The sequence below is a fragment of the Acinonyx jubatus genome, chromosome B1, assembly GCF_027475565.1.
Source record: "Acinonyx jubatus isolate Ajub_Pintada_27869175 chromosome B1, VMU_Ajub_asm_v1.0, whole genome shotgun sequence".
NCBI classification, from domain to species: domain Eukaryota; kingdom Metazoa; phylum Chordata; class Mammalia; order Carnivora; family Felidae; genus Acinonyx; species Acinonyx jubatus.
Genome location: NC_069382.1, coordinates 111,701,374 through 111,729,178, shown reverse-complemented (window position 1 = coordinate 111,729,178; position 27,805 = coordinate 111,701,374). Strand labels below are relative to the sequence as shown.

At 36.5% G+C, this 27,805-nt stretch overlaps 1 protein-coding gene across 1 annotated transcript in view; it reads right to left on the bottom strand.

The window, feature by feature from the left end:
- The window catches only part of COL25A1 (collagen type XXV alpha 1 chain), a 460,013-nt gene that overhangs the window by 111,705 nt on the left and 320,503 nt on the right, over window positions 1-27,805 (bottom strand). Inside the window, exons 8-10 of the mRNA XM_053217073.1 lie at window positions 10,778-10,837; window positions 9,090-9,197; window positions 6,554-6,589 (exon numbers count right to left, since the gene is read on the bottom strand). Of these exons, the coding sequence (XP_053073048.1) occupies window positions 6,554-6,589; window positions 9,090-9,197; window positions 10,778-10,837 (204 nt within the window). The remainder of the gene's footprint in view (window positions 1-6,553; window positions 6,590-9,089; window positions 9,198-10,777; window positions 10,838-27,805) is intronic.

Below are 27,805 nucleotides of genomic sequence, written 5' to 3'. Positions count from 1 at the left end.
CTTGGATCTCCAAGGAGTGCAACAGTTCCACACTTGAACTTTTCAAGTCACTATGAGGACATACCTGTGAAGGTCACAGGACAACATATTTTACTTGCCAGTTTATTAATTTGGTTTATACTTGTTAAATATTTCAACACATTGTATAAGGGCTTCCATGTGTACTCTTGCCCTAAAATTTGCACATTTGCCCTTAATCTGCAGATGTTAGGCACAGGACTTATATGGACGCAAGTTTATTTGAGAAATTTCTTCTTAATCTAACAGAGAGATTTGGTAATCTAACAGAATTTGGTAAAGAGATTTGAATTTCATTAATCTCTTCATACAAGAACGACATTTTGCGTTCGTATAGCTCTACAGTATGTTGGATCCTAAAGTGAAAAGAAATGATAACTAGAGAGGTTGATTATAAATTGAAGGAGACCATTTTTAAGGCTTTACTAAAGCCTTAAAACTTAAATGCACTAAAACTTAATACATGACCGTTGTTTACTGTATCTAATTATTTATAGAGTATATAGATGTGCTATATACTATATATATATCTATATATATATACTATATATATACTATACATATATATCTATATATAGAGAGTATATAGAGTATATAGATATAAATGCACTAAAACTTAATACATGACCGTTGTTTACTGTATCTAATTATTTATACAGTATATAGATGTGCATATATAATATGGCTAAATGGCTATATAATATTTATCTGTGCATTTATAATGAAAACAGAATAGAATGATGGACTTCAAATATGGAAGAAGACTCAGATATCATTTAGTCTCACCACTTCTACAGATGAGGCATCTAAAACCTAGATATCTTAATTTGTCTAATATGATATAGCTTACTAGACCTTTATCTGGAACCAGTGTAAAATGGTTAAAAATAGAGCTGATGCACATCCTAGAGGTTGTTTAAAAAAGGAAATGAGATAGAGAAGAATACAGACAGTAATGTATTCAGCCTTGGAGACTATCTTTTCATATTTATGTTACTTGATTGTGTTCTTTTTAAAAAATTTTTCTTAATGTTTATTTTTAAGAGAGAGAGAGAGAGAGAGAGAGAGAGAGAGAGAGTGGGGGAGGGGCAGCAAGAGAGGGAGACACAGAATCTGAAGCAGGCTCCAGGCTCAGAGCCGTCAGCAAAGAGTGATGCAGGGCTCAAACTCACAAACTGTGAGATCGTGACCTGAGCCAAAGTCGGATGCTTAACTGACTGAGTCACCCAGGAGCCCCTTGATTGTGTTCTTAAACCACTACCGAAAATGCTCCTTCAAAAGTCAATTTTTTGTTTCTAAAACACTGAGCCAGCTTTAAAGACAAGTCAAACGTCACTCTCTATTACCACACCAATGTGACTTTTTGACACTTCTGTAGAAGTCCAGGGCACAGGAATTCACAGTGAGTTCCTTTGAGTTGGGCAACTGGACAGGGCTGTGCAACAGCACTGGGAGGAGGAGGTATTACTTGTCTACTTTATCTTGGTCCATTTGGAAAACCAAACATTACAGGCTCTAGACAAAAACACCATGGAGATGGGAAGGACTCTGTTAGAGTGGCATTTACTTGTACTTCACGGACAATCAGATTAAGTGAGGATAATAAAGCATTAGAACGGTTGCTAAGGCATCCCAGCAGGGCAGTGTGCACAATGGAATTAAACGCAGTTTTACTGAACAAGATTCCATTGTTAAAATCTAGTCTAGTAGCTAACTATCCTAAGGATGGTTTTGGTCATTTTTGTTATTTGTGATTTGAAGGTCTGGGGTTTTGCTTTCTCTGCGAGATTATAATCACAAAGAGAAGTCTGCTGTTGTCTCTCATGTCTGCCATCCTGCTGATCAAGACAGCTGGCCAAGTAAAATGATGAGTTTTAGATGGGGGAGAGCAATGCATTACAACTAAATATATTTAAAGCAAATCTTCACATATTAGTTATTTCAATTTTATTTTAATTGAAGCAGAAGCAATTATTTATGTTTATGTAATTAGCTAACATAAAATGCATTATATTCACTTGAGCCAAATGAATTAAATGTGTTTTCAGGCAAAATTAAAATACGCTGAAAATATCGATAACCTCTTCAGAACATAAATTCAAATTTCACTTTAAGGAACAATAACCGCAAAATTTTTTCTGACTTTTGAACTCTCTGACACTACTAGGAACCAATGAGTGACATTTTAAGTACTCTCATAATTCAGAAAGAGACAAATGGATATGCTATGGAATTTGCATATATTTGGGAGGAGAGTGAGGGAGGAGGAAAGGGTTTCAGAGTAAGAAAAGTGATTTGGTCTATAAAGCCTTGGATGTAGACACTTTGGACCAAAAAATAATTTCCAGGAAATTGGGATGAGTTGGCATATCTATCTTTTATGCTTTTGAGAACTCCTACCACTATTTACCAAAGAAGAAAACAGTAAGAATGTCAGAAGAAAAGATAATCTCAAAAATATGATTTTAACAGCTATTTAAACCTCTGAAAAACTTGAAAAATAAAGATCACTTGTGCTAGGGTTCACAACTTTGCAGCTTCCAACTGTGGTCAGTCCTCGTTTTGATTCTAGGGTCTAGTTTGATGACCTAGAATGGTTTTCTTCTTATTTAAATGGAGTCCAATTTATTTTAACTCAAGAGTCTGTGTTTGAAAACCTCATCCTGAACTTCTCAGAAAACCCGAAGGTCATGTTTACAGAATAGATGCACAGCAGGATTAAATAAATGTGGAACTGCGGCAGGCCCTTTTTATTCTATCAGAGATGCTGTTAATCTTCAGATGATTATTTTTGCCATATAAAATATATATCCTGGATTATGAAAACTAATTCCCCACCTGACACACTCATAAACGGTTTTGTAAGAGCTAATTTTAGAACACTCCTAGTTTTTTTCATTTCATCATCAGAGACATTTTACATTTTGAGAAATTCTCCAGTGCCTCTCAAGACCCTCTCCTCCACTACCCACACCGATAAACGTAGTGAGTTTTGCATACTGTGGAAAAGATGAGAGCCATGCTGTTTGTTACCTTTCCTTATTTTAACTTGTGGATGAGAAGGCGATTGTCATGAAAAATTGATAATGTAAGACGATAGGAGAAGGCCAAAAATAAAAACTGGTAACAGCAAATAGGACCCAAGGAATAAGTTGCACTATCGATCACAGTATCTAATACGCTGCAATGTAACTGATAGCTGTAATCACACGGTTCTTAGCCCTTATATTTCATAGAGTGGCCTTTCTGTATGCTAAGTTATGTCACCAGGGATTCATCTTAACAGTGATACTTCTTATTTATGGAACTCTTTGTAGTTCATAAAGCATTTCCATATTATTGCTCTTTCATTTGCTTCTCACCAGAACCCAGTGAGATAGATGAATTAGGAATGACTGCCTACACGTTACAGATCAGTAAAAGAGATCACAGTCTATAGTCATTCACTCCCCTAAACAGTTTTGAGTCCAGAACTACTCAGGCAATGTATTTTTTTCCCTACCAGACTTCTAGTCAACACACACACACACACACACACACGTGTGTGTGTGCACACGAACGTAATATTTAAAAGGAAAAACAAAGAAAATTTCCAGTGAAAATTTTCTCCCATGAAAACTATTACTTTTTCAGTATCATCTTCTTTCTTTGATACAGGTTAAAATATATAAGTGCTATTTAAGTTAACAAATATAACTGTTTTTTAAAAAACGATAGCTTTTTAAACCATACAAATATTTCACTTTAAGAGGGGAAGAGGAATTAGAGGATTATATTGCTTCACAAAAAGACTCTGAATAGGATTGCTTGAAATAGCAAAATTCCCCAGAACATTTAAGATATGTTGATTTATGAAAATCTGATTCATACAGAACTTTACAGGAATACATCTGTTATATAAATCCATGTTCACCTGTAATTTACTCTAGGGGGAACAACTGAGTGATAATAATAATAACACACTCATATAGTTCTTTGTTATGTATTTTAAAGTGCTTTCCCCTAATTTATTGCATTTGTCTTTGGCAACCTTATAAGGGAGGCAGAGAGGGTATTATTATCCTTTCTTTACGGATGAGAAATTAGAGGTTAAGTGACTTGCCCAAGGTCAGACAGACTATTCATTCATTTACTGCTATTTGAGTGATGTAGTTTTAACGGGGTAGGTCAAGGAAGTAAGGTTCTTCCTCCTAATTTTTTTTAAGCAGCTGTGAAGGCTATTAAAATAGAGGTGGATGATCTCACAAATGTAATGTTGAACGAAAGAAGCCAGACACAAAAGTGTATATACTGTAAGATTCTATTAATATAAAATTCAAATGCAAGCAGAATTAATCTATGGTGGCAGAATCAGGATGGTGGTGACCTTTGGTACGAGGCAGATGGTGACTGGAGGGTAGAGAGGGGTTTGCTAACATTGTACTTCTTGCTCTGGTTTGTGGTTGTATAGTTATGTTCACTGTGAAAATTCACTGAGATATATACTTGCGATTTGTTTATATGTATATATTTGATTTGTTTATATATATGTATATATACACATTATATATATATGTATCCCAATACATATATATACATTATGTATATAATGGAAGTTTTCTTTTAAAAAAGTTTTGTATCTTTAAAAACAGTACAGCACTTTAGAAGATCATTACATTACACATATCCTTTGAACATTTGTGATTTCAATCAAGTTTCTTAGCTGCATTCTAAAAATGAGAATATGAACTAAATCTGAAGAGTTTAAAAAGAAGAAAAAATTTATTTAAAAAATGTCTGGGATCATCTTCGTCTGAAAAGTTGCTATATGAAATGGGAAATTGAAGCAAACTAAGATAATAACATAATTCATTTAGGGCCAGTGGAACATTTATATTTAATGACATTAAGCTAGGAACTGTAGGGAAATGACATTAAACTGTGATTCACATAGTATATTCTAGAATATATCTTAAGGAAGATAAGATTATAATTTTTAAAATATCCATTTTATTTTAGAATTTTGTGTATTAGGACGATGCATTGGGCATCAAGGTAGAAAGCCAGTGGCAATGATAAAAATTTGAGTAGAATGTGCAAACCTGGGGACAAACATGGGCTCCCGAGAATCCCAAGGAGCCTTCAATGTAACAATGTTTGGGAGGAATATGTTTTGAACATCATCCAGGATAGAAATTACAGTTGCATTCAGTTGCTTAAAGCAGTTTCAAAATTTATATTATAGTTTTCTAAGAATCCTTCACTCCCGTGACCCTGTGACCCTGAGAACCAATGCTGTACTTGTACTCAAAGTTGCCACTTATGACATATGTTTTGTTTAATTTTTACACATTATCTTTTTTGTTGTGTTTCTTTCATTTTATTTTTTTCAAGAAGCCATGATAGTTCGTCCACCTTCAAGTCATCTGTATCCATTCACTATCTTGATATTATATGTTGGGTACAAAGAATTTCCGGGGGCAGGGGGGTGGGGTGGATCAGACTCCATTCCAGGGTGCTTTCATCTCACCAGCGATGTTTCAAAGCCACCTCCACCACAGCTAGGACTACAGCTCGGTGACATTTCTCCCCAGGAGGGCTGTTGAAGGCATCCTGTTCAGGGAGAAGTCTTGAACCTTTAACCCATTCACACATTTGTTTTAATTCCTGACCGACTGCTGTATTCTTGTGTGTTAGTTGCATTAGGACCTAGCTAACTTATTTTGTAAAATAAACGTTACACCCTAAACACCTGCGTCTGTGTGCCACAAATTGTGTAGAATACACACGATCAAGTCAATTGTGATCACTGCATCCAGGACGAATGTGAGACATAGCTGTCCTCTGGAATTTGGGTTATTAGAATGTCAACCTGTGTTCCCCAATGTTGCTCATGTCATAAAATAGGTCAGAAAGGTGGCTCCAGAGTTAGCAGGGAAGAGACAGGGAGAGGTAGGTTGAAGGAATTCTACTCTTCAAGGCTCAGCAAGCTGCTCCAATTACTCTTTCCCTGGCAAAGGCTAAACAAATCATGAAGAACGGGACCTGCATGTCTCCGGGTAAGTCCATGTGGAATCATTTCATAATCTTTTTTAATGACAGGGATCAAGAAGGCACAACTGTTTCTCTCTCTGGGTGGAGCCCTTCAACAACAAAAACTCCTTGAATCCCTGTGGAAGTTTCACTATACTAATTCATGATTAGCAACACCTGAACCCTTTGAAAATTCATTCCTATTTAAGCTAATAGGCATATCCCTGAACTTAATCTTCCTTTATAGCGGCTGAACAAAGCACATTCTGTCCTTTGACCTTCCTTGCTGTCGTTCCTCCCACCTGGAATCTCCTACTTTTTCCTCTCGGTCAGTTCTGTGGATGTGCTGCTTTGTGATCTTCATAAAAGACAGGCCACATTCTTTTTCCATTTTTACTAATTTTCACTCTTTTCCTTATAAGTCATATGATGATAACATTTGTTACATATAATCTTGACCACACTTTTGAATAATTTGGACTTCCATTATTTTTAGTATAGAAAAATAAATTAAGATACTTGCCATCAAGCCTTGTTCTCCTGGTTTCCCTGATTCACCCTTAAGAAAGAACAGTGATAATATTTATTAATGCTATAAACATTAAAAAGCCATTTTAATCGTTTTTTTTTTCTTTTTCACAATACCCACAGGGACGCATGAAAGTCAAATATACTTTGCAGGCTACATAGAGGAATGCAAACACAATGCAATGAAAAGAAAGCCAGTGTTCTTCCTTCAGATTCATTTTATAAACATTTTAGGATTTAATAAAGTGAGTCTAGATTACAGCAGAGATTTAAGAATTATGCCAAGAACATATTCTAAATAAAACTAGTAGGAATGGTTATACTGTAAGTCAATAAAGGGTCCTAGAAAAATATTTAATTGTAATTCCAGTAACATTTATTATGTTCTGTTCATGATGACATAAAGATGATGATCTGGCCTCTTTATGAGAACTCAGAACTTCCATATATAGGATAGAGAGATAATTGCTCTTAGTACAGGCATTAAATAATAAAATGTGCAGAGACTGATTTTGAATTTGTTTTCCTGGATTAATGATGGCTGAAGTGATATGTTTTATTAAAATTAATAGCATATGTTAAAATACATAGAATTTGTGCTATATCATACCACTATCATAGTTTTCTAATACTCAGATTCCTACCAAATTCCTTATTATGTTTTATTGTCATATTATTATATTGATAGTCATTGGCAACAGATATTTTTTGGAAAAACCAGTCTTGTCATATCCAATATATATAAAAGTTGTTGGACTTTAAAAATGAGTACTTTCAGTTTGTTTTCATAAAACCTTTTTTTTTAAATTTTCTTTTTTTAAATTTTCTTTTTTCTGAGCCATCAGCACAGAGCCTGACGCGGGGGCTCGAACTCCCGGACCGCGAGGTCGTGACCTGGCTGAAGTCGGACGCTTAACCGACTGCGCCACCCAGGCGCCCCCGTAAAACCTTTTTCTAGTGGTTATCATCGTATATAAAAATTAACTCTGAGACTATACATCCAGTTCAATTCACCTTTGTGGAATTAAAAACCTTGCTCATACCTTTGTGTAAAAAGCTCTTATTTCTTACTCAGATGAATGAATTATGTTCATTTAAAGGATGACATAGTTTTTCAATTATTTACAGTTTGTCATACCTTACCTTTATCTTATGTCTTAAAAGTAATCTATACCTTGAGGAATATACAAGATCCTATGATCTAATTTTGTACCATCAAAATGATTTCAACTACTCTTCTTAGTGGAAGAAACACTCAAGGTATCTTTGTCAGCAACCAGCAATTCTTTGGGGAGCTTTAACTATCCCTAGAGGTGTGCTTTCTCTATCTTTTGGGATATCATTCCAAAAAAAGGTGAGAACTGTGAAGACAATTTCAGGATGGAATCACTACCTTTGATGGTTCGGTGAAAGCCGTCCTAAAGACCAGGAAATAATAGGTTGGGAGTCAATCCTACATTTCATATGACAAATTTACAGCCATGTTCAGAGAGGGAAACAGGGCTTTCAAGAAAGCTGTCTCAAAAAAGTCATAAAGTACTCTATATTCTTAGAAAGGGAACCACTCATTAAAAAAATACATAAACATATGAATATAAAAATAAAATACACCAAAACATCAATTGCCATGGCTGATTTTTTTTCTTTTTGGTTGTCTTCAGTTTTAAAAACTTTCTACATTGTGGATAAATGTTTTCATGATTTATACTATGAAAACACTCAGGAAAATAATTTAAGTCAAAGCAACAGATAAATAGATTAATTAGTTCAGCAATAAATTTGAAATTCAAGTCCTGAAGCCATAATATAAATGTAAAAATGTTTAACCTTGCCATATATTTCTTTAAACTATTGGGTTATCTCTACTGAATCAAACCATTTATGTAGTGTCCTATACTACTGTATTATTGACACTTAATCAATCTTAGTAACTAAGTACTTAGATCTAAGTATTGAGATTGTTTTTAAATCATTTCTATTAATAAGGACAAATGATATGCAAACCATGCCTATTGATGTTTTAACCATTAATAGTACTGTTTTATTAACATTTTTTCTTTTCTTTCTTCCTTTTTTTTTTTTTTTTTTTTGGTCAGTGATTTACAAGGCAGTAAACATTAAAAAGATTTACCTCCTTTGCCTTCCATAAATCATATGGGACTTTATTTTCTCTATCACTGATCCTTTGGAGAATTCCCGATCTCTCACCTGTATTTTCAAGCTATTCTCCCACGTAAGCCAAAGACATTCATGTGTTCTAAGGTAGTCAGGACACAAGTGAGATCAGGAATCATGGACTTGTTGAGGCTTACCTGAAAGCCAGTTTAGTTTCCATCTCCAGGTCTCTCTGTGGTTCATGTGGGTTCCCCGTGGATTGAGTGGTAAAGAAGAATCCTGCTGGCAGCACCCTCTCTGCTTGGGGACTTTCCTATCACCCCCCTTCCTGCAACCCCCTACTCCCATGGCCCCTCCTTTTCCCATCCCATCCCAGTGCTGACCCTTAAAACGAATGGATCCAAAACGCAACTCACAGGCACTCCTGGCATTCCACGAGGGCCATCTTTCCCTGTGTCCCCAGGAGGCCCTCTTGGGCCGGGAGGGCCTGGAGGTCCTGGAGGCCCAGCCTGCCCTTGGTCACCCTACAATGGAGAAGCAAACAGACCAACAGTGACCACGAAAGATAAAGATCCAGGTCTTCTTTTCAACACTTTAAATTTGTATTATCTAATCCACATTTACACTATGAAAAGAACCAGAACAATCAGAAACATGAAGCCTGTAGGCAATTTGCCTGCCAGCAGGGAGCAAATAAATATTCATGCTGGGTGAGTTGAGTAGATGCTATTAAAATCAAAGCAGCTCAGGAACCAGCACTCACAGCTCTTGGAAATAGTGTGTACGTTATCCTGATATTCAGAGCTGTTAGAAAAGTTCTGCATAACTTAATTCGTGACAATGCTGCATCAGTTATATTCACCTTGTTTAATAAAATGACTGCATTTGTAGCTGGACAAATGTGTTTGCTCTTTCATAACCTACAAAATTAAACATACAGGCTCTTGTCAAACTGTATAATAATTTATAAATTACCAAAGCCAGAGAGCTTGGAAACTGGATCTATTACTGGATATAACTTAAGCTTGTTTTTTTTTTTTTTTAATTAAGAAAAAATTAGGCATGCTATACCTTTTTACTTTGGTACTTTCATATACATTTCAAACAAATGCAGCTCACGAGACATAATTTTGTTCTAGGGTATTTCCAAATAAATACCCCCACCCCACCCCCACCCATGAGAGATGAATGGTAAAGCAACAGTAAATGGAGTAATCACTGAATGTAAAGAAGAAATCAGACTTGAGCAAGAATAAGCACTACCTTAATGAGGCGGCGTTTAATGAGCTGCTGATCAGCAGAGAGAAACCCATGATTGATTTTAGGAAACACCATCTGATCAGTCAGGTGAGGTCAAAGGTTGAAGTTCAGAGGTGAGAGAGTTGGAGAATAGACATCAGAAGGCCCCAAGAAAGAAATAAAGATATTCACATTAGGCTTATAATGACCATTAAACAAAACGGAACTGGTGCTTGTGTCTGACATCAGACTATCTGGCTCTTCTTGAAGGAAATATAACCCTAAGATAGGATGGCAAGAACAGCTTTTTAGTGAGGGAGGAATCTTTTGGATCCCATCATTCCACTGTGGCTGTTAGGCCTCTTTCATGTAGTATGTTAAAGAAGCAGGAAAGCTCCCATCACCCACATCCTGCCCTCTGAGCAGAGAGTCTAGAGACCAAGCACCAGTTCAAATTCCGTCAGACTTGTCAACCAGCATAACGTGGCAGGAACGCGACTGCCATTTTATAAATGCCCTAAGTCCATAATACTTAGGATCATTTAACTGATCATTTAACCGAAAAACACCACAGAGTGTTGGCATGCGTGCAAATTAAACCATCAAGGTGTGGCTCGGTCCTAGATAGCCACGTCTGCCTCTCTTCATTACCCTTGCTCAACTTCAATATCCTTCTCTCTTTCTGTTCAAGATTCTCCTCAATAGATATTTGACCTCGTTGATGTAGGCGAGGTCCCAAGGATCCAATAACTCAATGCATATGGTGAAAAGAGCAAGTGGACCTGGCAAGCCAATTTAGCTGTTCTCGCTCACTCTTATGCTGATTGCGGGCTCTGACTGAGCAGCATGGGTGCCAACCACAAACCTTGACGGTGAGGATCTGATTACTGTGCAGAGCAGCAACTGTGGGGAAGCCTGGCAGACCCTATGGACATGGGACAGCACCAAAACAACACGACACAAAACGTCACACACACATTCTACTGATGGACAAACAAAACAAGCGTGTATCTAATGCCACCCTGTCCCAGCTCTAAGTCTTGTCTTGTTTGACACACTGTAAAGGACATCAGACACACAAGGCCCCCAGGTAACACATTCCTTAAATGGAAAGGCCAGATTGAGAACTCATTGTAACTTCTCTTGTGGCAGTTACACTGGGATCCGTGTATATACTCTTAGCACTTCTAGAATCTTACATACAAAATGTTAGCACAATATAGAGATAACTGCAGACACTGTTATGAAAGCAACACCGTAATTTCCCTCCATGGATATTCTGTTTACAACTCATTCTGTTTACAACTCAGGACATACATGTATTCATTCTGTTAATTTTTTTTTTTTTTTGGACAATACTGAACAGAATTTTGCAGTCTGATCAGAAGTATTTCTCAGAATAAATGCAGTTTGCCTCACAAAAGATAGTCTTACCACCCACATATCAAAATTTCTCCCTCCAATCATATGATGATTCTCAGATCTTTCCTGTTTCAGGAATTCCTGCAGAGATGGTGGGTAGAAATCTGTCTCCTACAACATGTGTATTTCATGTCAGAGGGATTTATGGTCACACTCTGCAGTAATCACTTCTGTCATGTAACTTTTCCAAAAGAACTTGACAGTTCACACAACCCCTTGAAGCAGAAAAGTGGTTTTGAATTCCTTAACCAAGGAGAACAGGGGAGAGATATTGTAGAGACTTGTACTTCACTAACTTGTACTAACCTGTCTTCATAGGTGCTATCAATTGGATAGGTCTGAGAGAGAACTTTGGCCTGTGTTCTGTATCTTTTCCGACATGAGATATTGCAGCCTTTTATTCCATTTTTTTCTCCACACAGAACATGTTTACCATACAAATAAAATAAACAGCAACCACAGCTTACACGGACTCAAGTGTCTGCAGGCTTCCCAGACGCTCCTTCTTGCTCACTGCCCTTCCCCTCTTCTGCCCAAATCTATTATGAGGATATCCTTAGTAAAAGCCCATACATTTCTAGTTTTTGAAATTTTGTGAGTCTTGGCATAGTCCTCAGCCTTATTTCCGCCTTATTTGGGATATACTTTTCTTTTTTTTTTTTTTCAACGTTTATTTATTTTTGGGACAGAGAGAGACAGAGCATGAACGGGGGAGGGGCAGAGAGAGAGGGAGACACAGAATCGGAAACAGGCTCCAGGCTCCGAGACATCAGCCCAGAGCCCGACGCGGGGCTCGAACTCACGGACCGCGAGATCGTGACCTGGCTGAAGTCCGACGCTTAACCGACTGCGCCACCCAGGCGCCCCTACTTTTCTTTTTTTAAAAGAACCAATAAAATTATGTTTGCAGCATGAAGACATCTCTTCAGCCCTAATGACTCTGACTTTCATTCTTTGGAGCTGGGACTTCTCAGGAAGCAAAAGCAGAGGACATCTTATCTGTTTTAGCAAATCCTTTCTGATAAGGCTATTAAGTGTCTGGGTAATTTTGAGGTGACCTGTATCCTCTTTTTTCTTCTCCCTAAGTAAAAGCCCTTGAAACATAGATGCTACCCAAATTCAGAAATGCTACAAGTTGGAAAACAGATGTGTACAATTTGCTTTTGTTTTACTATGGAATATGAGTTTAAAATGTTATTAGATGGTAATGTGCCAGCATCTTTCCATCTGTGACTCATTAGCCCTATATTACACAGTCAGAATTTTATATATAAACTTCGTCTTTATGTAACAAAGAACAAAAACAGATACAAACAAGAAGTGTATGAGGGATCAGAATCTTGACTAGTGGCGATAAATCATAATGTCACTTTGAACAGGATTATCTAACAAAAATAACTTAAAATTAAAAGCCTTTAACAGCACACATGGTAGGACTTACAAAAGTTTTGAAATCTGAATGTATAAATAAGTCACTTCTTGTACTCATATCTGAGCATGACCAGCTTGCTGTTTGATCATATTTTCTAAATGCTCACAAAAAGCATTAGCTTCATAACTTCTTAGTTTGGTTTCCAGTGTTAGCGAGATCTAAAGAGGGAAGTGGATAGGTAATTCTCATCTCAGATAGATCCTTTTCACTAAACAGAAAAGCCTCTATTTGAGGAAGCTGATTTTATATTCCTCAATCATCTTAACTGTAGAAAATGCTACCGATTAGGTACTTAGAGCTACATTGTAAAGATTTTATTAATGAGCTAGGCAACAGGATTTCAGAAGTTTATACGTAACAAAGTAGAAAGGGACATGTGGAAGAATTCTCTTAAATTCTAACAAAAATCCCATGGCTTAGGCTGCAATTTCCTAGGACCTGGTGCTCTTCAAAACTGTGGTAATGCTTGAAGGGTACATGCCGGGGTGGGGTGGGGTGGAGGCAGTGGATAGGGGTTATGTAAAGGCAATAATAAATATGGCACATCTTCCTTAAGAGTCAAGTTTGACAAATGTTAAATAATTTTAAATATTTTTATGTAAAGCAATGTCATATTATGAGGTAGAGTGCAAAATTTGCACAAATTTTTAAAACTTTTACCATTTGATCATGGTAGAGAACCTCATCTCACAGGGGATACCTCTACATTACAGGTAATACTGAACTAACCCTGTTCTTCCCACAGGAAGTCTTTGGTGGGTAAGTTTGGAAAGTACTGGTGGTGAATACTTATCTGTAAGTCATGGCTTTACGTGGCCATAAGAGTTAGTCCTCCCTGGCCATTCACACAGAGTGCACTTTTCCATTAACTACGCCATTTTTTTCCATGATATCATTAGTCATAGTCCTTTCTAAATAAATGGAATGGACATATTTCACTTGGTTTTACATCTTGGAAAACTTGCCCGGTACACAGATGGTTCAAGTGGGTGTGGGAAAAAACTGTCTCTCCAGAAAAACATGGAGAAAGAGTCCGGGAATAAGCTAAAATGTTAAAATAATGTGTACAATTTTCACTCCCAAATATTTTGAATTTTTAAGAAATTGGATGTATAAGAGTGTAAAATATTCAACCCATTTTCCTCTTGAGAGCATACTCAAGCAACTTCACAAATCCTGTGACATCCTGTGAAGTAGGTTACTATCTTGGACCAGTGTTTTGACACCATGTTAGGAGAAAGTCTATATCCCTTCATTACCTCTAGAAGCAAAGAGGCAAGCCTACCCCAAAGAAATGTTGAACAAATACATATTACATAAGAGATGCTTCTAACTACTTTCAGAGCCATAATTCAAGATGCTATTGTGTATTGTATACTCAGTAATGGTGTTATATGATTACATTATAGTGAGAAAACTTTGTGTTTGGTCAAAAGTATTCAATAAGGCAACTATAGAGCCAAGAATTTAATCCAGGACTTTTAATTCTTCTCATCATGCAATTTATATGTCTTTAATTTCTTTCTGCTTTTATAGTTGGAATATTAGAAGTTGACTAACACCACCAATATTTAAGAAGTATTTATTGACTGTCTTCCATGCAGCATTCACTGCCTAGGCATGGGAATCGAATGGTGAGCATGACCCCAGGCTTACAGGGGTCAACATCTAGTGGGGAAACAGGAAAAAATAAGCAAGCAGTAATCATATGGAGGGATGACCATTTTGGTGGGGAAGGAGAGGGGCCACAGAGTAAATAAAAGTGTGCCTGATGGTAGGTTTGAGGATCTCTGGGAAACTTCCCAAGCCACACGAATGAGGGGAAGAGGGTTGGTAGAGCAAGAGAACTAAAGACAGAGATATCATTTAGGAAAATGTTATAATAGTCTAGTTGAGAGATGATACCCTAGGACTAGAGAAGGGACAAATCCATAGTTTCAAGTGATATTAAGGAGGTGTAATACGCAGCACTTGCAGCTTGGCTGAGAACATAAGGGAGAAGGAGGAGCAGTGAGTGGTCCTACATGTCTAGCCTGAACACTGGAGGATGATAGAGGAAACACTAGTAATGAATAGGTTTTCTGGGGCAGGTAGGTGTTCATGGATGGTGAATTCAGTTAGGGACTTGTTGAATTTGAGGCATCTAAGAACAGCCAAGGCATGGCAGCTAGATATGCATATAAAATCGTCAGAAGAGAAGTGAGAATGACAAGTCATAGGGCTGCCTGAAGTCATGTAGAGAGGTTGGAGAGAGAACAGACCTAGAAAACAGCTCTTGGAAAGACTTCGATTTTAGGGATGAGCAGAGGAAGAGGCAACCACAAAGAGAAATAATAAAATGTGGTTGTAAAAGTAGGAGAAACACTAACTCACCTCACAAATTTCTACACAGGCAAATGACTCAGAATGACTCATTAATGAAAACTGCATCATTCGTTGTGTTGTATAAATGTACATGAACTGAATTCCTCCACTCACTGTTGCACGTAGAGGTAATCTAGAAACTAACAATGGGCAATGCCACTGACAGTGGATGCTCACTGATATGCACAGGGGAGTATAACTGAGATTGTAGAGGTACAGAGGAAAAATTAAACTATTATTTTAATTATAAAGGTGGACCCCCAATAGCAAATCATATTGGAAGAAAAAAATATGTGTTATGCTAAGAAATGAAAATCCCTGAATTTCTCCATAATGTAAATAGTATCATGATTCTGTTAGCCCCCAATATATCATGCATAACAACACAACCATTACTGTACGTATGTGTACAGCATAAATAAAGATGAATATTCCGAGACATTGATAAAATGATTTCTAGCTAAGAAAGACCAGATGGGAAAACATTGTATAGGACGCAGAAATATTTAGGTAAAAGAATAACTTGAGTTTAACAGCAGGAACTGTTAGAAAACAAAATAGGCAAAGAAAAGAAATTAAGAGAAAGGAATTTGCTGCTAAATCATTTCATTCTGCAGTAGATGGTAAAATCTGTCTTAATAGAAAAATTAACTACATGAAGCTAAATAGCAATGGAATCCTTTGAATAGTCAAATGCCATGGGCCTGAGAAAATCAGAATTTCTAACGGACTGAAAAGGATTGGCTTATAGAAATATTAATTATGGGGAAGAACTAGCTTTCTGGGCTGAATATGATGTTGGTTCAAAAAGTTAATTTTTCTTTTTAATAGATATTCTAAGTTCCATCCTATTGTGTTAACCCTAGTCACTCCAAAAATTATCTTTTTATATGTAAATGATACTTGTGAATTTGAAAATTATTGAGAAAGAGAACAATACAGTCCCTTCATTGGCAAATGTCATTAAATACTACTGCCACTATAATGCTAAGTAAACTGTACTGTAAAAGATCCGTGAATAAGCAGAAAAATGGCAGATACCCTCCAACACTGGCAAGTGTAAAGTATATGAAAAACTTCCTACGCCACACGTACTGAAAAAGGCTCCATTTGTTATGTACAATCTAATAAGGATTCCAGGGGGGTGTTGTAATGTTTCCTAAAGATATATGGCTAAGAAAGAGCCACAGAAGATGAGACCCCGTGAATAAAGGTAAGATTCCTGAAGAAGCTTTGCCCTACCCTGAGGCAATCAGAGAAGCAGAGACACAGGATAGGGGTGGGGTGGCGGTGGTAAACAGCCTCAGAGTCTGGGAGAAAACAAAGTAAAATTGTGTCAGTTTTATTTATATAAACTGTGCTATCATTGAATTGGAGTTATTCTCTTTAAGAGAACATCAAGAGAACAGTCCTGTTTTAGGGTTTCTTCATAATAAAGATAATAAATAATGATGACAATTGTAATGATGACAGTGGTCGCCATTCACATGATATGTACTATGTGCTAGGTATTATTGTAAGAGCTTTATAAATGTTAACTGTTTTAATTCCCATAACAACTATTTGACAGATGAGGAATTTGAGGCATGAAGAGGTTTTGCCCACTTTACTGTAAGTAGAAGAGCCAAGACTCACACCCTGGCCATCATCTATGCCTTAGCCATTATACTTTCCATACATCCTTCATAGTCTCTGTATTTCATTCCCATTTATTCATTCATTTATCAAGGAGAATTTAATAAGATCCTACAAGAAACAAAGCAATAGTTGGACATTGAGATTAGAAAGCCGTATCCCAGGCTTCAGGGAACTTAGAATATAACCAAGAAAGGCAGATGTTAAATATGCAATTACAAATGTGGCTGGAAGATCATATATATATATATATATATATATATATATATATATATATTCTTTTTCTCATATTTTTTCCAATTCCTTTGTCCCTCAGTCAGGTTCTTAGTTGGCCATCTGCTATTGCCTCAGAAGAGGTATAAGGAGGCAGGGTGGAAAACACAACTTGTCTACCAACATTTCTAGAAACTGAAAATATCTAGGAAGACACTACCCCAAACTGGAAGAGAGGAAATAGGTCTGTGGTCCCCAAGAGCAGAGGGAGAGCCTAAGCCCTGCTTCCCAGCAGCAGTTTCAGAAAACAACAACACCTCAAACAAAAAAGCCACATGACATGTCTAGATGCATGAGACCATGCGCAACCTTGCAAAACATTCCCTTGCATTAACCATGGCACAGAAGTAGCAGAAATTTTCCCATGCCCTATAGATGCAGCAACAACACACTACATGTGAAGGGCTATGCAGGTCAGTCAAGCCACACTGCCTCTCAGCAGCAAACTTGAACTGATGGCCAAAGACCAGGTACCTCTCAATTTCCACTCCAAATTTTTTGATACTATAAGACCTCAGAAGTGTGAATCAGTCCAAAAGGGGGAGGAAAGTGTGGACATCCCAAGAAAAGTGATGTTTTGTTTTTTGTCAGCTGAGAAGAATGGAGGATTCAGTTTCAGAAATCACATCAGATTCAGAAATCAAACTGTTATGGAAAATGAAGTCATATTTTTTACTCACTTGAGTTTTTGGATTGAAAATCACACCCCAAAAGTGAATAGGATGACTGTTAACAAAACAAAAACTATGAGAGTACAAAGAAAATGACCTAACAAGGTCAGCTAGTCAGGCAGGACTGCCCCCAAAAAGTGGTATTTAAGTTGAGACCTGCAGAATGTGGGGGCATACAGACCCGTGGTGCCTGGCTACTCTCAAAGGGCACTGATACCTTCCCTTCCTGATAGTATCATCAAGGTGAATACTAAAACCAAGGAGAAAAATATATTTTCCTTTACCGAAGAAATACTGAATCTACACTTGGAATACAAAGATTGGGTCCTATTTTAGTATTCCCTTGAGATCTAGGCACCATTCTCCATTTGGGCAAGGTTAAGATAAAAGCAATGGTAATGGCTATAGGGTATAGGATTCCTGTGGGAGGTCAGATTGATGAGAATGAGAGAGAGATTAACTAAATATCCATTCCTTCCTATAATAAATGTCTCTTAAGTACATTCTACATGCCAATTACAGTGAGAAAATCTGTGGGGGTTTAAATCTAGTGAAGAATGGAGGCTATCATAAGAATACCAATTTAAGTGGAAAATATGCTAAATTAGTGCTGTAATTAGAGGGCAGGCAGTAGGCTATTTAAGCACATTGTGGTTGGGAAATGGAGTAAGTCTCCTAAAAGATGGGATTTGAGCCAGGGGAGGAAGGATGGATAGGACAATGGTATTTGAGGTGGGGTATAGACTTGGGCTTAGGGAAGAAGGTATTTCAGTCTGACATCCAGTGAGCAAAGAGGTGGGAAATAAGTTGAGTTTGGTTGGGGGGAAGCACATACTTTTTTAGGGAAGAGCTGGAATGGTTGACAGAGTATAGATGTGCAAGGTCTTCCAAGAAGCTCAAAGGGGGAAGTAGTGGAAAGCCACAGAAATATTTACATAATGAAAGTGCCATGGCCTATGCAGGTTTGAGGAAGACAATCCTGGCAAAACTATGAAGAAAAGGTTAAAAATCAAAATATAGTTCATGATCATTTATCTGCAATTTCAAAATCCAAAGTCCCTGAAAATAACATTTCTTTATAAGTTTAACTAAAGGTTTTCTAAGTTTGCAGCAAACTCCTCTGGTATCAAAACCTTATTTGAACAGATGTGAGGTTACTTATCACTAATATTTCTTCTTAGTGTGAACATGCATGTGTTTTGCTGAAGAAATTGATGGTTTGATTACAGGGTGCCTCAGGCCTCTCTAAGAGTGTCAAACAATATGTGATGTATGAGTAATATTAACTTTATAATGCCTAAAAACTAAATCCTGAAACACATTTGGCTCTGAGAATTTCAAAGAAGGATTGTGAGCTTGTTTCAAAGTTGATAACAAAGATCCCTTCAACAGAATTAAAGGTTATAGAAAGAGTAGTAAGATTTGAAGTTAAGGCAATGAATTTAGTTTTGAACAATAAAATTTGTTAATATAGGCTTGTCTGGCAAATGCCCTGTCTAAACATGTGGCAATCTAAATTATATATTATAATTTAAACCAGTTTATAGAAATTAAAGATAAATTTACTTTTATAATTTCAATTTATATATTAATCAGAACTACCCATATCAATTGTTATCTAGCATATATATTTTAATCAATTGTAATGAATAAATAAGTACATTATAATTAGCACATTTTTTGCAAGTAATTGTAAGAAAAAATGGACCTGTGAAAATTTTTTGTTCAGGAAATTAAAAACAAAACAAAACAAAACAAAAAAACCCTTCCAGAGGTCTTGTTTAGAACATTATTTGATTACCAAACACTGCACAATGATTTGCTTAAAACTTCCACTTGAAAAATATAATACTGGGGGAGCCTGGGTGGCTCAGTTGGTTAAGCGTCCGACTTCGGCTCAGGTCATGATCTTGTAGTTTGTGAGTTCGAGCCACGCGTCAGGCTCTGTGCTGACAGCTTGCTCAGAGCCTGGAGTCTGCTTCAGATTCTGTTTCCCTTTCTCTCTGCCCCTCCCCCACTCACACTCTGTCTCTTTCTCTCTCAAAAATAAACATTAAAAAAAAACCAAAAAAAAATAATGCAAAAGCAAGCTTAAATTCCACCCCATCTGAATTTCATACAATTTGCATTTGAAATACAAATTCTGAATTATGGAGCCCAAACTATTAATCTTTTAATTCTCAAGGAAACTTCCCTCTAGGATGGCACAGTATCATGATGATGTGCAATACAATATTATTTTGCATCTATGCTTCTATAAAACCAAGGGTGCTTTGTAGTTGAAGTTGGCAGGTCAAGGGCTCAACTCAACTTGAATATACTCTATTCATTTTCTGAAAGGGCTACATCAGGGCAAGGAGGCACAGTATGCATCAGGAAAGGACAGTGCCAAGAAAACAGAGGATTCAATAGCTGACAGGGTACCTTAAACTGAAGGGAAAATAACTATTTGTCCAGTAGCCTGTGAGAAAAATTCAAGGTTTTTGCATTCTTCATTCTGGGAGAAAAATCAAAAGTGCCCTGTTGTTCCCTAAAAACTCTAGTGTCTGGGTTAATAGTATTTGCTAAACTTCCTTTGTATGATATTAGATTGAGTTGACTCTAAAATTCCTTTGGTATGCTCCCTGGATGGTAGCCTCTCTTCTCCTTCCCAAGAAAGAGGTAGATATCTGGAAGCCAGCCTGTGAAAGCTGGTGAGAGTCCCATGGGGCTCAGCTATATGGGTGGAGAGTTACCCTTGTATTTTCTACTCTACCTCTGAAGGTCACCATCTTCCATAAATAAATTTGAGCCCATAGCAAATGTCTGATAGCCCTCTGAGATAATGGAGCTCTTCAAAATGACCTTAGTACCAAAAAAGGCAATAGAGTACTTGTGCAAATTCACCAGAGAGTAATGTTACTTGGAGTAATACTACTCTAGATATCTTTCTCCATTAATCCTACTCTAGATACTTTATAATTGGTCCTGTTCTCTAATGTCCCTCTTTGGTCTGCATCCTACATTTTTAGTGTTTTCCCAAAGGGCTATTCAATTACATAAAATTAGTCTGTGGCTTGAAAGCATTCCTGAAATTTGCAGGTTCCCATACTGGGCTAAAATATTGATTGCAATTTAGAACATGTTTGAATGCCCTATAGTTATCTTTATATTTGATGTCCCTTGTGCATATGGGCTAAACTCAAATGACTATAAGCACTAGGCCAATAATATAGATAAAATAACAAGTTTATCACAAAAGGAAGCGAGCAGGCTTGGCTGCACAGGAGCCAAGTCAGGGCTAAAAGGAAACAATGAGGACGCCACTTACTTTGCCTTAGGGGAAAGCAGACAGGGCTGTTACATCTTCGTGTGCTTCAAGGGAAGCAAGAAATCCAAGGATTTTTTTGAAAGAATGTTTCAGATACTAAATGTTCATAACCAATGCAAATTTACTTAAAACAAAAATTATAGTCCAAACAAAAATACATTTGGAAGGGAGGATTTGGCCCATAGACCACCAGTCAAAGGTCTCCGATCTAGTGCTTTTGAATGTTGAATTGGAAACAAGACAAATGTCGAAAAGCTTTGCTTCAGAAAAGAGATAATACAGTTAGTCCATTCGAGGAACTTTATCTTGTTGTATTAGCATTTAAAGAAAGAGTTACAAGTTCTCAGTGCCTCCATCACATGTTGTAATTCAGAGCACTGTTCTTAAATCATAAAACCTTCCAAAGGTGATTGCTATTCACGACCTCTATGAGGAAGAACAGAACAAGGTGTGATTCCTTGTTGAAAAGAAAGTACTGCATCCCACAGTGATGGATCCATCTGGGAGGAGTCCCATGATTTGAGCTCCTAATGAAAGAAGCGGTCGTAATCCATGTTAAGAGTTATGGGTCTTTGGGAATCTCGGAATAGAATTTCCTGACTTCTGTGAAATTAAATCTAAACTTTATAATGATATGGATATTGGCAATCATAATACAAACTTTCTACTTTTTGGTTTTAATTTCCTGGTTGTGGTTGATGATATTGTTATTTAATGGAAGGCAGTAGACTTTTGATATGAAGTTGTAACATACTATAATGCTTATCATTTAATTTTGTAAAGTAGTATTTATTTGCATATATAATTAACTTGAAACATCTACACTGGCCATATTCAAACTCCTTTTTTACCTCAAATTTCTTTTTAGATCTCCTAATTTCAAATATTTCAATAATAATAAGTCAGCCCAAAATGTTAAGAGCAAAGACTAACTTGTCTCAGAAAGTTACTGAAAATGAGGGCTCAAAATAAGCTGTTAGTTGAAATTTCTGATAGTGTCAATCCTCTCATTATTTAAATGTACTTAATAGTCCAGTTATCAAAGAAATTTGGCATATAGAACAGAAGCAACATTTTTCTTCCTATGATTACAAGACCTAATTCAAAGTGTAACATGGTGTTTTAACATAATAAACACTAAATGAAATGTTTGCCTTATTTGCCAGTAAAGAAAAAAGAAGAAAGAACTGGGTTCTGTTTTTGAGCACATGAAGTGATGATATCACACATAAGTAAGACCAAGGAAAAATATTTCTCTGATGTCTTAGAAGATCTGAAAGCAACAGCCCAGACTCCAAAATACACCCATATTTCATAGGCCTTGTTTTTTCCCCTCAATGGGTCTCCAATGTCAGCACCCACAAGGAACAAAGTTTATGTTTTAAAAACCAGGGAGCATCTGGTTTACTCAGATAAGTAACCAGTTCCGCCACTTCATCAGCTACAACTTTTATGATTCCCATATGTGGCTAAAAAAATTACAAGATGTATGCTTATCATATCATTATTAAAATTAAATTACTTATTTACACAGAAGGCACCATCAGCCCTCCTCCTTATGTGATAAGGGATATTAGTAATTATGGAACGCAAAAGTGAGGAAGAATAATTTATCATTTTCCAGGACTGGGATGAAGCCTCGTAGCACATTAATACTACAATTATCCATATTTCTTGATTTATAAAATGGGGAAATTGTTTAATGTTTAGAAAATGGCACAAAAAAAGTGACTAAGAAAAAAAAATATTTTCAAAGGAACTACCGGAATCAGCTTTTCCAAGGCATCATTATCCAATTTGTGAATTATCAGGCCCTTAATTTCCCTTCCAGTCTCCTATCCTTTGTATGATTTCCTTTGTTATGATGAACATAATTAAATGTAAGGAAAGAAAGGAAAAAAGAAGTAGAAGTAAAAGGATTAATACAGGAAAGTGGCCTGGAGCATTTAAATTTGTGTCAGGAGCACTAAGGTCCCACTGAGTTTGGGGAAAAAAATACTAAGGGCAAGAAGAGGATTTTTAGTTAGAATCAAAAGAAGAATAATAAAAGAATAGACCTTTTTTCCCCCACTTTGGTCAACTGAGAGTAAAATGTTAATAGTTGATACAAGTAAGCAATAGCAGTCAATTCCTATTTAGCTTCTAATTCTCTATCAAACAGAAAATATATATATATATAGAGAGAGTAAATGTTATATATATATATCAAACAGAAAAAAAATATATAAAATATATAGAGTAAAATGTTAATAGGTGATACAAGAAAGCAATAGCAGTCAATTCCTATTTAGCTTCTAATTCTCTATCAAACAGAAATATATATATATATATATATATATATATAGAGAGAGAGAGAGAGAGAGAGAGAAAATGTTATATATATATCATACAGAAAAAAAATATATATATAAAATATATAGAGTAAAATGTTAATAGTTGATACAAGAAAACAATAGCAGTCAATTCCTATTTAGCTTCTAATTGTCTATCAAACTGAATATATATATATATATATATATATATATATATCAATTAAAAATTGGCATACATGTTGGTAATATAAAACACCAAGAAAAGTGAAGAGACTAGAAGTGAAAACTTTGGGAATCTAAATCTATCTGAAGAAATGACTTTCTTAGACTGTAGAGGTTGAAGAAATGACTTTCAAAATACTGAGCATTTGCCACAATAATTATCAAACCATTCAGATAATTTTTTTTAGGAACTGTGAAAAAAAATAGAAGTAATAGAAGAAAAAAAAGGAGGAAGATAAATTCTGCAAAATATAGACAGACTGGTAAAATTTTATCGAGTTAAGTCAAGACTAGATTGTTGGAGAAATTTTGCAAAAAAGCCCAAAAAGGTGATGTTTAAAAATATTTTCTTTAGGGGAGCCTGGTGGCTCAGTCAGTTAAGCATCCAACTTCGACTCAGATCATGATCTCGCAGTTTGTGAGTTTGAGCTCCGTGTCGGGCTTGGTCTGGACAGCTCAGAGCCTGGAGCCTGCTTTGGATTCTGTGTCTCCTCTCTCTGTCCTCCCCCACTCGTGCTCTGTCTCTGTCTCTCATAAATAAATAAACATTAAAAAACATTAAAAATATTTTCTTTATTTCCTTTTTAAAATGTTTATTTATTTATTTTTGAGAGAGACAGAGAGGCAGAGAGAGAGGAAAGAGAGAATCCCAAGCAGGCCCCACACTGACAGCACAGAACCTGAAGCTGGGCTTGAAATCAGGAACTATGAGATCATGAACTGAGCTGAAATCAAGAGTCAGTCGCTTAACCAACTGAATCACCCAGGTGCCCCTTCTTTATTTCCTTTTTAAAAACAGTTGTTAATAGATGGATGCACATCTATAACCAGATTACAGCAAGAGATTTGTCTGGGTCTCTTACATTATCCTTACATACTAAATTGAGAAACCTGACTTGAAAGCCAATAAAAATAGTGGATTTATAACCAATTGAACAATTAACCTACATAATAGTGCTTAATTGGTCATGTAGTTCACGTTCTCAGTCCTGATCCATTCAGCATTTAACATCTATATCAGCGAATTAGATTAGTCTTCTCCAACTTTGGATCTGAGAATAATTTCTCTCTATCTATGTATATCTGTTTTTACACTTATGTCTTAGATCTCCAGAAAATGGGACAGAAGAAGAAATATAATATTTGTTGGATGGCAGAATTAGAGTGTACTAATAATGTGGAAATAAAAGTAAGGACTAGTATTTGGATCCAACAAATAAACTACATAAAAACACAATTGAGGAGCTAAGGGTTACACAGTGAGAAAAAACACTTTAGAATTTAAGTTGATAATAAACGTATGCATCAGTATATGATATGACAGCTAATGTTGTTTAAAGCCAGTCTAATTCCGGGCTATGACATAAACAGAAGAAGGGAGACTATCTCCCATTTAGTCCAGCTGCATTAATGTGTTTAATTTCCGGACATCACCCTTTAAGGAGAACAGAGACAGGAGCACACGCAGAGAACAACCAAAATAGTAAGAAAGCACACAATTCTCACATGAGGAATGGATGACTGGAGCAGGGGAAGATGAGATGGGATATAAGAGCACTTTATTTATTTATTTATTTATTTATTTATTTATTTAATGTTTATTTTTGAGAGAGAGAGAGAGAGAAAGCTCGCAGGTGTTACAAGTGGGAAAGGGGCAGAGAAAGAGGGAAGCACAGGATCTGAAGTGGGCTCTGTGCTGACAGCAGAAAGCCTGATGCAGGGCTTGATCTGAGATCATGACATGAGCTGAAGATGGACGCTTAACCAACTAAGCCACCCAGGTGTCCCTAATAAGAGCTACTTTAAAGTTTATTCATTTTGAGAGAGAGAGAGAGAGAGAGAGAGAAAGGAGAGAGAGAGAAAAAAATGAGCAGAGAGAGAGGGTACCAAGCAGGCTCCATGTTGTCAGCACTGAGCCAGATGTGGGGCTCCATCCCAGGAACTGTGAGATCATGACCTTAGCCAAAACCAAAAGTTGGACACTTAACCTACTGAGCCACCCAGGTGCCCCTAAGAGCTACTTTAAATGGATTCAGAACTGCATGTGGAACATAACCGCCTCCACCACCGCAAGACATATTCAAACTTACGCTGGACCATTACTTGGTGAGGGATGTAGCAAATGAAGTTTGGATGAGAAGGGCTTTGGGGTTCATTTTAACCTTATTCACTGTTTCTATAAGATCACTGAATGGCTGTCATGTGGAAGAGGAATTAGTTCAGAAGGCAGGATTAAAACAAAAGGTAGAGGACGTAGAGAACAGCAGATGTCAATTCAAAAAAAAAGGAACAATAAACACTTGTTGAATAAAGGATTTAATTACTTTGTGTTATTTAGAACTGTCTGTAATTATTAGTCTGCCTTCTAATATTCAGCATTGTCTGTAATTATTAATCTGCTTTGTAAGAGTGAGTGAGCTCCTTGCCACTTGAGGTGTTAGAATAAAACTCAAGAACCATGCATTGAGCATACCCTATGAAAGTTTTTAGGCAATTGGCTGGCTATGAAATGGGTTTATTTTGTAGTTATAAGAGAAAGTTTGACGCAGCAGCAAGTGAAATCTGCGACCCATATAGTCTTCCTCCTCAGCACCTTTTTAAAATAGAACAACCAAGATTTATCTAGAAACCCTTTCTGGCACTGCCAAAAGATATTTAATTCTAACAAAAAATGAATTTTTCGTTCTTGTTTGTCCAACAGTTAAAAACACTATAAGAAACCAATGTTTCAAATGTGTACAACTCTTTTCTATAAAAGGAAATATAATCTACCTTATAGGACCCTTTAATGGCATTTAAAAAAAATCCTTTGGGCCACACCCTCAAATTGTATATTTGTTGCCCTCAGAAAAAATCAGATTTAAATTTAATTTTATATCAAGGAAGACACAGAAAAAAAAAATCAGATAATACTATCCAAAATTAGTTCTTTTTCTTAAGATTTGCTAGTACAGTTATAAAGGGCAATTCCAAACAAACGTGCCTTTTATTTGTGATCCATCTAGACTATTTTGTTAGAAATTCTATAAGGGGAGATGTTTCCATTAAACCGATTCTGCAACCACAACAACAAAGACCCAGAAAACATATAAAGTGCATTAAAATAAGAATATTTTTAGAAGTTTACTGACTAGTATTATAAAGGAAATTACTTGGGTCCAATAAAAAAAATATGAAGCTAAGTTTATATTATTTTAAATATCCACAAATTTTAGCTACAAGCTATATAGATGTCTAAGCTGTATCATCTTAAGTAAAAAACCAACATGTATACTTTTGAAATTCTGAAATTTGGGGCCAGATTTTTCCTTAAAGGAGTCACTAAAGTGCAAGTCTTCTAAGTCTGTGTTGTTTCTAATTTTAAACATAAAAAACTAAAGGCCTAAAATTTATCTCTTTACTATTACTTGCATATTATTTAATTACTATTCTATTCTATATACAACTGGGGTAACTCACAAAAACTTCTGTTATTCAGTTCTTATTTCAACAAAAATGTTTTTAATTTTTAATTTTATTTTTTAATGTTTATTTACTTTTGAGAGAAAGACAGAGCATGAGCCAGGGAGGGGCAGAGAGAGAGGAAGACACAGAATCCAAAACAGGCTCCAGGCTCCCAGCTGTCAGCACAGAGCCCAAGGCAGGGCTCGAACTCACTAACCACGAGATCATGACCTGAGCGGAAGTTGGATGCTTAACCGACTGAGCCACCCAGGTGCCCCTAAAATTCCTTTTTTAAAATGTTTTATTTATTTTGGGGAGGGAGGGAGGGAGGGAGAGAGAGAGAGAGAGAGAGAGAGAGAGAATCCCAAGTAGACACTATGCTGTCAGTGCAGAGTCCGACACGGGGCTCGATCCCATGACTCTGGGATCACGACCTGGGCCAAAATCAAGAGTCAGATGCTCTTGGGCCACCCAGGTGCCCCAATAATCTTAATATCTAATTCAGGTATTGCAAACTCCAGTGCCAACAGGGACAATGTATATAGGTAAATAAACGAAGTAGGCTGAGTGTCACCGTGTGTAATGAGGAACACGTGCTCCATCTAAAGCAAGACAGACTCAATTCAGCTCCAGCCAACAGAAATTATAAAGGGATGTGTACCTACTAGTTATAGATCTTCCAATTTTCCAAGAGGAATAAAAAAATAATATTGTAATCATTTTGTACAGGGACAGGTGGCAACTACACTTATTGTGGTGGGCATTTCATAATGTATACAAATGTCAAGTCATTAGGTTGTACACTTGC